Source organism: Lissotriton vulgaris, chromosome 5 (genome assembly GCF_964263255.1).
Source record: "Lissotriton vulgaris chromosome 5, aLisVul1.2, whole genome shotgun sequence".
In the NCBI taxonomy this organism is placed as follows: domain Eukaryota; kingdom Metazoa; phylum Chordata; class Amphibia; order Caudata; family Salamandridae; genus Lissotriton; species Lissotriton vulgaris.
Window position 1 is genome coordinate 1642419970 of NC_141693.1, and position 17089 is coordinate 1642437058.

The window sequence follows — 17089 nt, forward strand, 5'->3', positions numbered from 1 at the left end:
TGCTTTAGTTTCACCCTCACCTATACTAAGAATTCTCATACCCGACCCAACCCCTGTCAGATGGGTAAGAAGCAGTTCCTTTTGTACTGTAATTTCCAGATTACCTTTCTTTCTTGATTTGTTGTTTATTTTTTGGTTTTATTGAGTGCAGCTTTCATCCACATGGCAGTATGGCGCTATGAGAACCTAGCTGAAATTGAAACAAAATTAAAACCAATTCTTAGGCAAAAGAATTGAATCCTGCCAAATTGCAACGGATGACTGTTTAGAAATCAGATGTTCCAAGGGTGGACTGAGCAAACAGCAAAGTATTTTTAAGCTTTCCTCCGTTTTTAGATGAACTTTGGTAGGAAAGGGATTCCATTTCTAGGCCATAGCCACTGAAAATGATGTTTCAGTGATTGTCGTACATTTGTTTTTAGGAATTTGTATTAGTAGCTTATCCCTAGATCTTAGTAAGCATGTAAATGCTGATAGATTTTAATTGAACTTGTCCACCTGAAAGGCTTGAGTGTTGTGTTTAAGATATTCCGTGAAGGTGTGAGGGTGTGGGAATATTGTGGCCTTGCGCTGAGCATGCAAGCGTTTGATTGCTCACAAACATTTGCAGTGTACACTCCTTCCCCGGATACAGTGTGACTCCTTCCAAGAATAGAAGTCAGTCCACATCCAGGATGGACATCAGGAGGTGACATCCCCAGAATTGATATGGGTGAAAGGGAGGAAGGATTGATGCGGAGTCGACTTTTCGGGATTAAAATCTGCAACAAGTATATCACACACACATCTCAACATTGAGTGCTCATCGCACTGAGCTATCCCATTGAGGTTAATTTGTTCTCATCTTAACACTACTACTATGCAAGTATAATTATTGTGACATAATTCACTTCAGTTACTTCGTTGTATTGCAGTATTATCTGCTGGATCCTTGATTATAAAACCATTTCACAGAGCTCCTCGTGAATTACCTATTAATAGGACCATTTTAAAATCTTTGAATGTCTGTACCGACCACCATTCTCCACAGTAAATACTCTGGGAGCTCGTTAAATACTCTTTCAGACTCTAGTGCTTTAATGGTTTTCTAAGAAATCAGTCTATCCTTCAGATTTTGCAGTATTTTGTTATCGTGTGATTGGAAAAATTATAACACTGTTGAAACGCGTTTTCAACATCATGTGTTAGGTTTCTGCAGTCCTCAGGAGTGTTGTTTAAATCTCTGTTAGGTGCAGTAAACCCTTGTTTATAAAACGTGGCCGGCCTGGAGAGTGATGCAGTCTGACCAGTATCAGTGCTAAGCCTTAAGGAACAGTCGATGGGGGTCAGACCATATTCACTGTGATAACCTATCTTCAAAGAATATAGCTCCTTTGATATGCTCGTGTACGACAGGGACAGGAGTAACTAGCTGAGGGCAGGTTATGGAAATATATAGCTGGGTCCTTAAAACCGCTTTCATGTTTGCAGCGACATATGACGGAGCGGTGCTCGGACTCTGTGTAACTCTCAATTGCCAGTTGTGGAAAAAAGTCCTATATTTTTAAATAGAGCTGTACCTATTGAGTAGTGATGTGCAGATACAGCTGGTAATTAAGGAGCGTTTGCAATGCTAGGAATAATAATTTCCACTTCGCCTGCCAATATGTCTGCTGGGAGTTTGGTCTTCACCGCTTTCATGCTCGCGTGTCACAGCACCTCTCCTCTCGCTGGATGGACCTCCCTTCTGTCCACAGGCCAGGAACTCTCTCCCTCCTGTCTGTGGGTGGAACGGGGATACGAAGAGCGGGAGGGCAGGAGATCAGACAAGGGGCAAGTCTCCTCACTGTTAAGGTTGAGAAACGTCCAGTCACTATGGTAGAAGTCAAGATATCAAAACTCCAGATGTGGTGGAAGGGACATCATGCACCTTCTAACCCCGATGACATCCCTATGCTGACCCTCTGTCCCACACCAAGCCCCCCAAGAGCCTCCTGTCTGTAGATATGTGGCTAGGTGACTTGTTGGGAGTGGAACATGCAGAACGAAAAAAGATGCTCATATAGTTCTCAGGGCATCCAGTTCCTGCTGGTGGCACAGGGTATGTCAGGGGGATCCGAAGGAATGCCAATGGTACCAAAGGGCACAAGTGGGGTAGCATCCTCCATCTATGGCTAGCCTAATTGACATCCATAGTCACATCTCCCTTGAAGTGTGCAAAAATAGGAATGGCTTCGTTGTTGCAAAGAGTAAGTGAGCACCCACAAAGGGTAAGGTTAGTGAGCATTCACATAAGCGTTGCAGATAGTTTCTCATCTTCACAATGTATGAACGTTGGTTTCTATCAAAGGGTATTTCCAGGGTGGGAAGCAGGAGGCAATATCCCCATATTTAATGATGGTTTAGAGGGGAAGAGATTTCTCAATTGGGAAAATACTTGATCATGGAGAAAATAGTTATATTCGCTCTTGAATAAATGATGTCACCTTTACATGTGCAGACAAAATCCCCAGATGGAAGTTCTATACACTTAAAAGTTGTAGACCTTAAACATCTTGAACTACTAGGATTAATTAGAAATGTCTCAAAGTGGGAATTTTTCACCTAACGAGTAATTCTAATGGACGTTCAGACTAGAATAACATTTCAAGATGAGCCTTGCGAATCAGAATTTTTTTGGGAGTCATTGACCAAGTTCCTGCTCTTCCTTATTTCTTGTTTTTTTTGGCTTTGAAACATTTTAATAGAGAATTCTGTACAGCATAATCTTCATTGATTACACCCTATCTTAAGTTCAAAATACTTTGGTTTGGCAGTACCTTGACAATAAACTCCTTAGAGACAAAGTAATCTGCCTCGGCCGTGACGCACGTGTGTAATGACGGGCCCATCCATCATGTGCCGTGGTGAGGGGTGTTCTGATCCAGATAGCTTCCATAAGCCTCTTCTATTGTGACATGCCTGAACATTCAAGGATAGACTCGGAAGCCTGAAAAACAGCATATCAGAATTTTTTTCAACTTCTGAAATGCAAACTTAGGTTTTGCCATAATATGGCCATTGCTCTAAATCTCCTTCTGGTGGAAAATGTCAACAAAATAATGTTTCCTGTGAAGCGAATTGTACCTTTCGGTAGTGTGTTAGCACTTCCCTCGCGCGACGCCCAACAGGAAATGCACAAATGCCCATCACAGAAGGGCTGCAAGTTCTCGTTTCTTGTTTACCTCCGCCTGCGCTGATCGGGTAGGCTGCTGCTGACACTGATGGGGCCTCGGCTCTTCTGTTTACCCCGTATGGAGCGATCTCGCGTCAGGTGGGAAGCGTCCCCGCTTCCGGGCTGATGTGTCCCCGGGCCGGAGACGAACGTCGTGGTCGACATGCTGGCCAAGATACCGGGGCGGCTGAGGAGGCTGTCCTCGCGCCTGTCTACATCGTCTCAGGTAGGGGCCGCTTTCACAGTCGAGTTATTTATTGATAAATTAAGTGAAACTGATGACTGAAGGAGTGAGTCCGCTCTGGGTATGACTTCGAAGGTCTACTCTGCAGACATGGACGTTTGGTCTCAGTTAGAATGAGACCTCAACGAGAGAAATGCAGTCCGCGTATCATAAAGATCTAAGGGCCTTATATTTGGAGTTTTGCTTTACAGACCATGGCATTTATAGAACGGCGCATGGGATATCACCGTGTTTGACGCAGTATCTTGTCAGGCCCTACATTTGGTATTGTAACCTTGGGGGCTGACATTTTAAATCTAATTCTAACAATGCACTTACAGGCAGGGTGCTTTGAGAAGAAAGGTGCGCTCTCCATGACCGTTTGCAAAGGCCCCTCCAGGATGTGTCAACATGCTGTCATGCAGTCAGCCTTCGGGCTTTCCACCTGTCAGTGGGTTGCAGCTGTGCAGCGCAGCTTCCTGTGAGAGAATTTGAGTGGCTCTGCGGTTTGTGGAGTGGTGGGTAGCTGTGCAGTGCTTTCAATATAAATATAGAAGTGCAGGGACTCACTACTTAGAGTAACTGTTCGTGACAAGTGCCGATACTCTCCCATTAAAGGTAATGCAGGAGTGCTGAAAAGTGCAGGTACTCTCCCTTTAAATTTATTGCCGGAAAGGTAATGCAGGAGTGCTGAAAACTGCAGGTACTCTCTCTTTAAATATATTGCAGGAGTGCTGAAAAGTGCGGGTACTCTCCCATTAAAGGTACTGCACTAGTGCTGAAAAGTGCAGGTACTCCCTCTTTAAATATATTGCAGGAGTGCTGAAAAGTGCGGGTACTATCCCATTAAAGGTACTGCAGGAGTGCTGAAAAGTACAGGTGCTCTCCCATTAAAGTGCAGATAAAAGAAGCTTAAACGGCGGACTATAGGTTATGCACCTCATCCCAGTTTAATTGATTGTGAAAGTCCTGCGCAACAAACCCTGGCACCAGCCATTGCGTGATGCCTCTGTGTCTCAGATCCTAAGTGCAGCCGAAAAAGGGTGTGCGCCAGGTAATGAAGTCCAAGATATCGATGTAGTATTAGGAAAGTCTTTATTTCATCTCTATTTATTCACAAGATAAAAGAACATTGAACTCAGCCAACGCGTTTTGGTCTCACACGGAGAACTTCATCAGGGCTTAGATAAAGTGAGGTAAGAAATTGAAATAGTAATGAAGGGATTATCCTCAAGGAACGCTCCAGGTAATTGCACTGGACGCAAAACGGGAATTCCCAGGGCCAAATCTGGCCTTTGAATGAAGATCCTTCCAGTGTAAAACAAGCTTGTCCGTGTTGGTATCCTAATACTCTCCCATTAAAGGTACTGCAGGAGTGCTGAAAAGTGCAGGCACTCTTTAGTTAAATGTATTGCAGGAGTACTCCCTGTTTAAAATGAAGGAAGTGCAGGTGCTCAGTACCGGACTGTACCAGCCTATTTAAAGCACTGCGTGCATGATTAATATTACCTTCTCTAAGCCACATCACTTAGATAATGATCCCCACAGTTTGCACTTTTTGTTTTTGTAGAAATGACCACCTTCTTGCTTTGTTAAATATGTAAATGTTTGACATTCCCTAGAGAGAGGGCAGTTTTTTCGGTTTTGGGAAGAGGCATGTTAGTTGCTGCGGCTGGTGCCCAGTTAACAATCCTTTAATATTGCACACTTAATAATTGTTTCATACGCTCCCTCAGTTATGAATTAGGTTACAAAAGTCTTTCAGTAGCCTGACACTCGGGTGTGACCCTTGCAGGGCCGTCTCCGTCTTTCATTCTTCCTTATTTGATCCACTGCATAAGGCTGTTCTTCGTGTTTTTTACTACCCTTAGGGATTCTGCAGACCTGCCAACTCGCATGGTACCACCATGAGTCACGCAATTTTGGTTCTCTTCACACGAAGCCGAAATCACATAGTGGCACAGGTGATGAGCTAGAAACCACTGCACAATTTGTTTTCCCAGCTCGGGGGAAGGGGGTGGGGGTTTGGCAGGTGGCAGAGTGCTTCTTAGATTGCACTCGGCATGAGGCCCCACCCCCTCCTCACAAATTGAAATATAATTACAAGTTGGCAAGTGTGGTATTGTATGTAGCCTGCCTTCAAGCCCCTGTTCAATTTCTTTCTATTTTGATTATTTTTCCTTATTTTTCTTTAACGGTTCAAAAAATAGCTATAGCTCATCACACGTGTGTCTCCTGATATTTACTCTTGTGATTTGAAAACTGTTGTTGACCGATACTATGCACACCCCACAGGGAGTATCAGGGCACAAGTCCAAAAAAAAAAAGTGGGAGGACTAACCAAGTTAGGCAGTATGCAGGTGACATCATGGTGCGTGACATCACGGCATGTGACATCACACGTGGCATAACCCATGACCTCCCAGGAAGTGACATCAGATCTTAAGACGCCCCATATATTTAGCAGGTCCATCATGAGTACATATGAGCGCATTACAACATTTTACAAATGAGATTTTGCATTGGGTTTGTTCATAACTGCCAGCATGTACCTTGGAAACTTGGCAGGGCTGGTTGTGCCAAAAAATGGACCCAACCCCAACGCAAAATCCTGACCTCAACTTATACATTTTTTTAACCCTGCCACAAAGAAATTGGCAACAAGCAGAAATTTGGCAGTAAATCTGTTATACTTAATTAGTTGCAAAGTCTGTATTTTAAAATATCTATGGGGTTAATACACCTGCTGTAGAGATCTTTCTGTGCCTACTAAATTTTAGAGAATAATGATAAGATAACTCTGGGGGATAATGTATTTGCTGGAAAGTTCTGTGTTTTGCCTAGTCCTGGTTTTGAATCAAAGTAGCATAGAAGGTTAATATGTCTCCTGCAAAGCACACTATGTAACACGCAGATGACGCATTTTTATTTTATGTACATTGCTAAGTGGGTTACTGCTTTTAAAACGGAGATCCTTTTGTTACTTGCAGTTCAAAAATTGTTATCAGTCTAATATAGCACAGTGAGCTATGAAGGACATGTGGCTCCTACACCGTGTAACCCTCTCTATCTTATGTAACACATCCTGCACATTGATTTACACACACATGATTTATTGTCAATGTATAATATGTAATGTATACGTGTGATGTAAGGCGCTCTGACACCCTGCAATGGGATGAATAGGACAATAGTTCTATAAAACAAAATAGTGGTATATAAGTTATTTGTGTAAAAGCTGGGACAGACTAACACATCTGAAATTCTTACAGTGCATGCATATCTCTTATATACAGGGACTGAACATAGTCAAAAGCATGCCTCTTTTAAGTACCTGTGAAGTGATAAGCTCGATGTGCCTTTGTTTCCTCTCCATTGCATCTTGGTGTGAGGCTCCTGATTGCTCCCAGCCTTAGTACCCCAACAAAAGGAGACCTGATGGCCCTTTAACTATGGCTTTTGTTGTGGTCGAGTTGGAATCTGATAAGCCCCCTCCCCGCCTGCACTTTGATGCTCAGAACAAAAGCATGACACTGTACAGGCCCTGCTGAATGTGTCTGGAAATTACACCAGGATAAGTTTGTCATATTTCCGTGGGGCCCAACCTCTTGGCTGGGTAGACTGCGTCCACCCTGTGAAAATGGTGGGTACACACCGTCTCTCCGTGTGTACCTTCGACTTGGGCCCTGTGGGGCATCAACTCTGTTATCTAAAAAAAAATGCGTTGGTGACTTGTGCCCCAGACCCACCATGGAACGACCAGCAGCTCGGCTCTCAGCCCTGGCAGCCTGTGGTCCCTGCTGCTTGTCCATGAGCACTGCCCCCTATACCCTATTTCCTGCCCTTACTCCCGACTGTCCTCACGAGGTACTGAAAAAAAGATTGTAACTTTCTTCAGGTGTTGATATCGCCTCTTAACACTTTGTTTCCCATAGAACTCTGAATGTAAGAACTAAGGACATTGATTCAGAGTGATGAGTGAAATCCAGCCCTTTATCGACCCTAGCCTCCATATTCCCTGTCTCTTTAAACTGACCTCCATTAGAGTCTCATATGAAGAGCCACTGTCCCTGCCCCGGTCACACAGAGGCTGCTTGGGGTTTAGGATGTTAATGGCACCTGAGCAGTGGGCTGCATATTACCCAACTCCTGCATCAAAAGGCCATAACGCCAAGTCCGGTCTCCCAACAATCAGCCCCAGCGTAGGATGCTTGGCTATGAACCCTTGAATCCGAATTAAAATAAAGCTTTTTATGAAACTCGACATCACAAATGACTACACGCGCCACGTTTGTAATGATAAATATAACGATTCTGCAAGAAATGCGGTGCCCTTGAGTCTTCCTTTTGCAAGCCCTGAGATGTACAGTAGGGTCAGTTTCGCATTAACCAACAGGGCTGCCATGGCACCCGAGGATGGATGGTCCGCTTCCTCAAGGTTAGTTTCATGCTTGGCTGAGCTCTAGGATTTAGTAGCTCTTTTGAAAGCACTCTGCAGAATGTTCACCTGAGTGAGCCAGTTCACCAACTGTGTACAAAGATGTCCTAAAATGTGCAAGGTGGTTGGGAAAATATGCAGGATTCAACAAGAAAGCATGAAGCGGAGCTGCATGAAAAGCACTGCATTAGTTTTCTTGTCAGTTTTTCTCCACATGGCTTGCTCTACACAGCTCCCTTTACAGTGATGCTACAGAGTAGCTGCTTCTGGTGGAGGCTGTGGAGGGGCAATTCTAATGTTATGGCATATGCATTTTAGGTCTGTGCGGCCTATTGCTATCTTTGAAATATACATAGGGTGGAATTTGACTCCAACAAAAGGAATATTTTTTCCTGTCCTCATGCTATTGTCTGTTTGCTGTATTGTTTTACCTTCTTTATGTTCGTACATTGCAAATGTGCAAAGAATCATCATACATTTTTAAAAAATCTGTAACGTATACAGAAAGAATACCTTTTTTGTTTTGCAGCAGTCGTTTTCAGGTCAAGCCAACCAAACTCTGCAGGCTGTCTAGGTGGAAAAGACATATTGTGGGCTTACCAAGACCCATACAGGGGCTTTTAGTTCACCCATTGCTTTTTATTGCTTGGTTTTACAGTCACTCTTATTTGTTTACTTTCTATAGGATGGCTTTCCCTGATTCTGTCCACCTTGTGTTTATCCATGCCGTGGAACATAGCATCTTTACCTTCTCTTTAATTGACTGGCTTCTATGCATTCGATGTTCACTTTTAGTGACTACTTTTTGCTTTTTATTTAAGCATTCCATGAGAGAGCATGTGTTTTCCAGCTATCTCCCTCGTGTACTTTTCTCTCCCTTCTGGCCTGGCGTCACTGAAGGTTTGGCAGATTACCAGGTAGATATAGTAAGACCTTAATTTTAGCACCCCAAACTCTCGCCCTTTGAATAGTGGTCTCCAAGAGAGCGGGGGCCTACATTAGGCCTTCTGTAGCGTCCCTTCTAAAGTGGCGTCCACAGCTCTGCCTCTTCACTGGTGTTACTATTTTCTGTGTCAAGTACCAAGTAAACCGTGCCTGATGCTTACACAAAGTTCTGTGCAGTTACAAAGAGCACATGAGCATTGACCAGTCCAATAGGCCTAGTTTTAATGTGTCAACACTTGCAAATCCAGGCATGAACAAATATGCAAAAGCTATTTGTGCTGTTTCAGTGCAGCTTTCCACTTTCTCTGCCTCCTGTGTCTATTGCTTAATAGCCACGCTTGGCGTGCAGCATTGCACCGCCATTGCAAGCCTGGGGAATAATCAGCGTTACAGGTCTTCAGCAGGACACTACCAACTCTGGCTGCACAAGCAGCAGAAGGATGGTCATTCCTGGACTTGAAAGGTGTCAAAGGTGCATAGACACAATGCAGACACCTGCAGCAAACTAAAAGGCTGTGATGCAAGTACAGCCAGAGTGGTGTATTGTGCCTGAGAGAGACTCTTATTGTGTTGCCGCTGCGCTGCGCCTCCGACACCTCTGTTGCAGACACCCAGCACGCGTGGAGGCTGCACTGTTGCTTTCAGGCTATTACCTACACTCCACATGACTGCTCCTGCTGATGGTTGTTGGAAATAGACACCTTTGCCTCTTAGTATAGGCACCTTTCCCATATGGACTTGGAGTAAAGAGGCAAAATCCCTCCCTTACAGTGATTGACGTTCCAGTTTGTCTGATGGAATGGTCATATCCGCAAATGACGCTGTCAATATATTAATTAATTTAGAGGGCTGCACTATTGCACCCTTCAATGTAGGCTGTTGTATGACTGGTTAAAATAGGGCAACCAATACTTTCAAGTGTAAAATCACCCTAATCATCAAGTGTGGGCACGATTTTAGGTGAAAGAACACTTTTAGGAGCCCAAATCACGTTTAGATGCACAAACACCGACACAAAATCACCCTTGGTGCAACGTCTATTTAGTTGCAAAAACTTCCAATTTAGAGAGAAATGTGGTAAGATCTCACATTAATTGTAAAACGTGTTCATCAGTATGACATCACATTGAGGTACAACATTGCAATTGGTATAACACCAGTAGGAGGATGGAATACTTCTAGGAGCAAAAATCACACGTAGGTGCAGAATAACCTTGAGTTTAGTTAGATTTTTAATGCAAAATCACCGTTGGTTCAAAGTCAGCAGGTGTCTGGTATCACATTTAGGGGCAAGTCAGTCATAAAACTTTTATTCGGTTACAATTTGACATAACCATAAAAAGTGCATACACTGGTTAAAAGACTACTTTCTGGAAACATCTTAATTAATAAAAACACAATTCATTATATACATTTCTTTTTAAAAAGATTAAAAAAGAAGTTCATTTAACAAATATGTACATTTGAAACCATAAACTATGCCATGAATTATACTACACCATATTTTTGGGCATAATTCTATTGTATTCGTTACAGGATTGACATTAGATCCAAGGTCCATAAACAACAATAGACATTAAGGGTATAATTTTAGCGCAGGTAACTATACCCCACAAACACTGCGCCGAGTGTTAAGACATTGTTTTAAGAAACCGGCTACACATTTTGCGTTATGTACAGAGTCCAAGGACTGTAGTGCCAAATAAGCGGGCCGGCACGTTCTCATACCCATTGTGCGCAGTATAGGCAAGATCCATCGCTTACGCAGAATCATGTAATATCTGCAAAACAGTATTATATGAATTGTTGACTGGTCCGAAGTCTCATCACAGGAACATTTCGTTAGGTTATGTGACCAGTCATGCTGCTTCGGATATGTGACTAGGTGATGAAATGTATTAAATCTGAACCTAGTCAATAAATACTTATCATAAGTACTTAAGCAAAAGGTTAAATATGGCTGGATCCCCAGGGACGTTTTGAAGACTTAAAATGTGTGCGTTTGAGGATTTGTTTATTTCCTGTGTCAATCGTAGTTCCCTAAGGTGGGAGAGACAACGTTTTTTCAAATCTTTCCTAGAAATGTCCGTCAGCACAGATGGATCCCAGAAGTATACAATACGATCCAGATCGTCTAGGAAATTCTTTACATACTGGAGCCATGGTATTTTATGCCAATTAGCTAAGGCCAAACAGTCTGTTAAGAGTGAGCGGGTTAAGTGGCACTGTGTTTTGGTCCAGACACAGTGCCACAAAAGGATCCGCTGGATCATGATGTTATCGATCAGATAATCGAATCCCAGCTCAATGTGGCAACCATACGTGGGGGCGCTTTGGGGTACGGCCAGCAGATATTTTATAAACCCATTCTCTACTATTTGAAGGGCTTCAACTGGTGCGTACCCCCAGACCCCTGCACCGTAGGTGGCTATGCTATGGCATTTAGCATAATAGATTTTTAATAATTCTGCTGCAGCAGGCTTGCCCAATTTTCTTGAAAAGGAAACTAGGGCTGACGTTGCTCTCTGAAAGAGCAATTTTTTACTAACTAAACCTTGCTTCCAGCTTAATTTGTCATCCACTAGGATTCCTAGGTATGGATACATACTAGTTCGTTCCAACCTAACATTATCGATGACTATTGGTTTGGTTTTCTTCGCCCTAGGCCCTATATGCATTACGAAAGTTTTGTTTTTGTTTACTTTTAAGCCCAGAGAAGACATAAATTTGCAGTACTTATTTACTTGAGATTGAAATTGATTGAGAGTTCTTGCTAATATGACAGAATCATCTGCATATAGTAATGCAGGGATAGGGCGATGGTTAATAGTTGGAAGGTCCTGGCTCCCTTCAAGCATGGCCACTTCTAGGCCGTTTGTGTACAGATTAAATAAGAAGGGAGCCAGGACACAGCCCGGTCTGACCCCCCTGTTAACAGTGAAGGATGGTGATAAGTCTCCATTCACTCCGTATCTGACGCAAGCAGAGGCGTCAGAGTAGAGTTCGTGGAGAAAATTGATGAGGGGGGGTCGACTCCTAGCTTGCCGAGTATGGACCACAGCTTTGAATGGATGACCCAATCAAAAGCTGCGCTAAGGTCGACGTACACTAGGTATAGGTTAGCCCCTTTGGCTCCTGCATATTTGCCAATCAAGAGGGCTAGATTTAGAGCCTGCTCCCCAGAGCCAAGGCACTCCTGGAAACCATATTGCAGGTCGGTCATGATGTTATTCGTGGTTGCCCATTCCTGGAGACGCTCCAGGATTAACCTACCCGCAACTTTACCCAAGGAGTCCAGGAGGGAGATCGGCCTGTAGCAGGCTGGGTTATTACGCTCACCCTTCTTAAAGATAGGAAGGAGAATTGAGGTGGACCAAGAATCTATTAGGCCTACATTTGTGACAGTGGTCATAACCTGTGTGATAAGGTTTCCAAAGGTCGGGACAGTATGCAAAGATGTCCAGAGAAACCCCGTCCGGGCCTGGTGCCTTGCCAGTCTTAGAAGAAGATAGTGCTTTAATGACCTCCTCATGGCTAAACACTAGGTCTATAGGATAGATCTGGTTTGTATTTCCATTTCCAACCTCCCTAACTTCAGTGGTGGTCTGTGTAAGTAGGCCACCAAATATTTTGGAGAAGTGTGCTACCCACTCTTCGGCCGACACCGCCACATCAAGATGGCGGGCAGTGGTGGAATCAACCAAAAAGGGTGATTTAACCGTGCGCCAAAACAGGGAGCTGTCTTTTGTTAGACAACTCTCATGAAGTTGGGCCCATAGTTTTTTCTTAATTTCTTTCCTGCGATTATATAGAGCTAAATTATAACCCTTTCTGAGTGTTTTGATTTCATCATCCTCTCTAACAGGCTTGTGTAGAGCTAATTTTAAATTATTCAGGGCTTTACGACAATCTAAATTAAACCAGCCGTTAGTTTTTGGTTTCTTGGACTTTTGGTTGTTATTCAGCTCTTCCCGTATTATTCTGACAATTTCCAGAAAACTGTCGATAATCAATTTAGGAGAAGAGTCTGATGCCAAACAAGTATTCAACCAAGGTAGGGCTCTGCTTATAACTTTTTTAGAAATTTCTGCTGGATTGATTTTAGCCCATTTTACTGAAAACCCATTTGTTTTGTCCATAGTCAATGATTGTTGGTTCAATAGACTCAGCTTGTCAGGTTGAGAAAAAACATTCTGAAATATTAATGAAATGCTATTAGGAAAATGATCACTACTAGAGTCAGAACCTGTTGTAAAATTAGACAGTTGGCCCTTTAAACTTTGGGAACAAAGTATATAGTCAATTACACTTGACAAGCCCCTCCTGGCTTAAAATCAACAGGCGGTTCGACTAATTCGTTTGCAAAGTCCATTTCTAAAGAGAATAACCAATCATTCAAACAGTTACCTTCCTTTGTATGGTGATAATGTGTGAGTGAAGAGCCATTTACATCCGTAAGGCCACAGTTACCGTTCTTATAATTGGTACATAATGACATGTTGAAGTCCCCTCCCCATATCAGATAGGATGTCTTAGTATTAGGCTTGGTCCGCAGTTCATTCAAGAGACATGATATTTCGGTTAAAGTATTTACACAGTCTACCTGAGAAAGATTGTTATAGAAGGTAACACAAATGATTGTCACAAAATTTTTGAATGTAACCCTTAAAATTTGGTAGTTCTCGTGACACTTCATGATATTTGCTTCCGTCGATGGGAGATTAGGGACAAAATCTATTAGTAAAGGAAAAAAATGTGGTAGTGAGATGTCGCATTAGGTGTAAAAGATGCGTGTTAGTATGACAGCACATTTGGCTGACAACACACCGAGGTGGGGGCAATTTCAGCGTAATAGGAGTATGTTGGAGTACAAATCACATTTATTGTAAAGTAACTTTATTGTGTAATCACATTTAGGTGCACATCAGCAGCCTTGTGGCATTGAATTACAGACCAAAATCACATTTAGGTTCAAAATGGTATTAATTTGCAAAATCAGACATGCTACCGCGTTAGCAGGAGTGTGTACACACGTTTAGGAGCACGAATCTCATTAAGGAGCACAGGCCACATTTATGTGAACAATCTCAGTAATTTTAGCATCAACAGGAGTTTTGAGATCATTTTAGAAGCACAAACGTGCCTCCATTGCACTGTATGGACGCTTAACTTGGCCATCCAGACATGGAAACTGACGGACATAATTGCAGTCAGCACCCAGTGAGATAGAAGTCTCTCTTTACGTACGTTTTGGGGTTGTTCACATGAGCTTCGGCAGGCTGCAAAGCTAGACCTAAACAGAGAGCAAGCACTTACGTAGTCAGCCAAGATCCCAATAAGAAAGCCTAACTGACAATAAATTGTGTGGTTTTATTTTTGCATCAAGAGTGACATTCCCCTCTGGTTATGCTCCATATGTGTTATCTTTCCGTCTTGAACTTCCCACATTGTGTTCTTCTATCTTGAGTTGTCAGCATTTCTCCATGGTCGCTACATCATCCCCCCATATAATCTTGGATATCCGATGAGATCCTTGCGCACTTCCTCATTGAGTCATTACCTATTGAGAAGAGCCTGCCTCATCAGATCGATATCATGTTGTCCTACTTCCCTTTCCTAAACATCATACAGCTAAAAACCTTTCTCTGCTCCAACAAGGTGGACAAAAGCTCCACCCTCCTGGAATCCACCCTCTCATCCTGTTTTTTTTTGTCCGGGTTCGGGCAGGCATGACTGGTCCGTTATTCAGGTCTTTTAGGCTTGCTGTTTTTCATTTCCCTTTATTATTTTTTATTAGTTTCTTTATTTACCGGACCTTCAAGCACTCTTGTAAGGGTTATAGATTGCAATAAAAAAAAATAAGACTGACATTGTAAATGTATTTAATTCTCTGCGGTGCTTCGGTCAGGAGTAAATGGGCCCATGTTTGTTCTTGTGGTACCACTGAAGCAGGCTCTGCGGGGCTCCCAGCAACTACTGCCAGATCCAGCTGTTGGGCGATGCTTTAGCACAGATACAGGGTCAGGCCCGGACTGGCCGTTGCGGGCACCGGGCAATCCACCTGTGGGCCGCATGGTTGGGGGCCGGTTTTGGGCCCCTGGGGCCCTTTATTTACAGGGCCGTTTTTGCTGCAAAAACGGCCCTGTAACAAAAACGGCCGAAAACCGGCCCTGGCACAGAGTGCGGGCGCCCGCCCTCCCTCGGGGGAGGGGGGGGGGGGGAGTAGGGGGGCCGGCCGAGCACTTTGCCAGGGCCGGTTCTGGTTCCCAGTCCGGAGGGTGCACGCGCCGTGATCCAGGCACTGTGGTTCAGGCCAGGAGCTGCCGAAGGCATCAGAGCGGGGCGCCAGGAATAAGTAGGAAGGAGGAGGGAAGCTGAAGGTCACCACGTCGCATTATTTCTTCTTCCAGATTGCTGGAAGCAATGATACACTGTGAGGAGTGGCAGCCTGAATGGAAGTCGCCCAGGCTGTTTGTTTTTTACCAGTTTAGTTAGGACGTGTAATGAATTAGCAAGTACCCCCGCGTGATTAATAAGAAAAAGGGAAGAGCTTGATTAAAAGTCTTTAAAAGAAAAGGTGAAGGCAGTTTTATCTAATTAGGCTGATAATTGGAAACATGGTACCCAGTGGTGTTTGGAATAAAGTTCTTACAGCAGTGACTGCTGAGACAAGATGGAATTCAAGCCGTTGTCCGAGCACAAATCTTCGGAGGAAGCAGGTGGAAGAGGCAGGATGTGGCCTTGATCCTAAATGTCAATTGCACATCTCAAACATCCACGGTATTGTAAATTGAGCAATATCCCAAGCATTGGAAGCAGAAAGAGGAAGAGGATTATCACCACTATAAGCGAGCGCTTCTATATGATCACATCCTTCAACCGAAGTGAACTAGGCCCTTAATTTTAAGATAAAATGTATCCACAGTGATCCCACAACACATATGAGAGAGGTTTGGGTTTCCTCCGGCTGAAATCAGAGAAGCAGAATCAACCATCTTTTTCCATGTGGGGCATTTTAATACACCTATATCTAGATGATTGGCTGATCCACTCATCAAAGCTCGAACGGAGTGCCATCTGTAGAAGGTTGTCGCACTTCTTTAGAACTACGGTTTTCTAATCACTGGAAGAAATCTAAGCTGACTCTAGTGCAGGATGTAGAATACATAGGAGCCAGAGTTCAGACAGGCTAGGGCTTGGTATTCCTTCTGTAGAGAAGAGCACTGAAAGTACAGTGACGTGTCACCCCTTCTCGAACAGGGTTATCCGAAGGCAAATCTTGGCCTCCGGTTCAGAAAGACACGGCAGCATCAATAATGATCTTGACAGATGGTGCAGCTACTGGTGGGCTGCCGCAATGGACCTGCAGGACAGGTTTTCTCCGCAGGCCAGGCCACATTCTTCAAACTGAAAGGAAATCATGGCAATCCGGAGGGTGTTTGTAGTGTTTGCCTCTCACATTCAAGGGACTGCAGTTCTAATTGAAAGGACAATGTGTCAGGCAAGGCTAGTATAAACCGAAATGGGGGAACTGGAGTTTGATGACCCAAGCTTTTATGATCTTTCGATGTGTCGAGCTTCATTTGTGTATTTTCAGTGATTCATATTAAGGGATTTTAAAATACGGGCAGTGGACAAACTCAGCTGGGTGTTTCTTCCTCACAGAAGTATTGTTGCAGTCCCTTGATTTTCAAACAGATCTGCAGGAAATGGGGCCAACCATCAAAAGATCTTTTTTGTCAGCAGAGGGAATGCTTCGAGTCTGGTGTTTTGTTCCAGGGATAGGGAAGAAATAGCTTGGTAGATGCAATGACATGTCTGTGCCTCAGGGTCTTCTCTGTGCTCTTCCCCTTTTTCATCTTAGTCCAAGGATTCCAACCAAAATAGAGAAAGCGCTGGTGATTATGGGTGTGGCACTTTGCCTTGCTCCTCCTGGTTTTCTGTTCCACAGTAAATGGCGAGGAGTTGAGAATGGATTTTCCTGACGCTTCAATCTCCTCTTCTTTCCGTCAGTTTGAGCCAGGCCATGTTGTGAAGTCTTTGCTTGATGGCTTGGAAATTGAAAGGAAGTGATATCTAGAGGGGCAGTGGCTGGTGTACAGGAGTCTAGCAGATCTTCAACATTAAACTTATACTCTCATCACTGGTACACTTTTTAGAAATGTTGTATAAAGGGTAAGGTTGATCCAATCTCTTGGTGAAGTGAAAATCCTCTCTTGTTTTGCAGGATGTATGTTGTTTAGGTTTAGCAGTTGTGACCCTTAGACTTTGGTGGGTGGCTGTTAACTCG

At 43.6% G+C, this 17089-nt stretch overlaps 1 protein-coding gene across 4 annotated transcripts in view; it reads left to right on the forward strand.

Moving 5' to 3' along the window:
* The first annotated feature begins 3197 nt into the window (after nt 1–3197).
* Nucleotides 3198–17089, forward strand: part of LOC147716893 (rho GTPase-activating protein 27-like) — a 163862-nt gene continuing 149970 nt past the window's right edge. For 2 of the 4 annotated variants that reach the window (XM_086923784.1, XM_086923786.1), the window contains exon 1: nt 3198–3419. In XM_086923784.1, the coding sequence (XP_086779910.1) occupies nt 3357–3419 (63 nt within the window). In that variant the 5' untranslated portion in view covers nt 3198–3356. The remainder of the gene's footprint in view (nt 3420–17089) is intronic. The other 2 variants (XM_086923785.1, XM_086923787.1) reach the window with 1 other exon arrangement.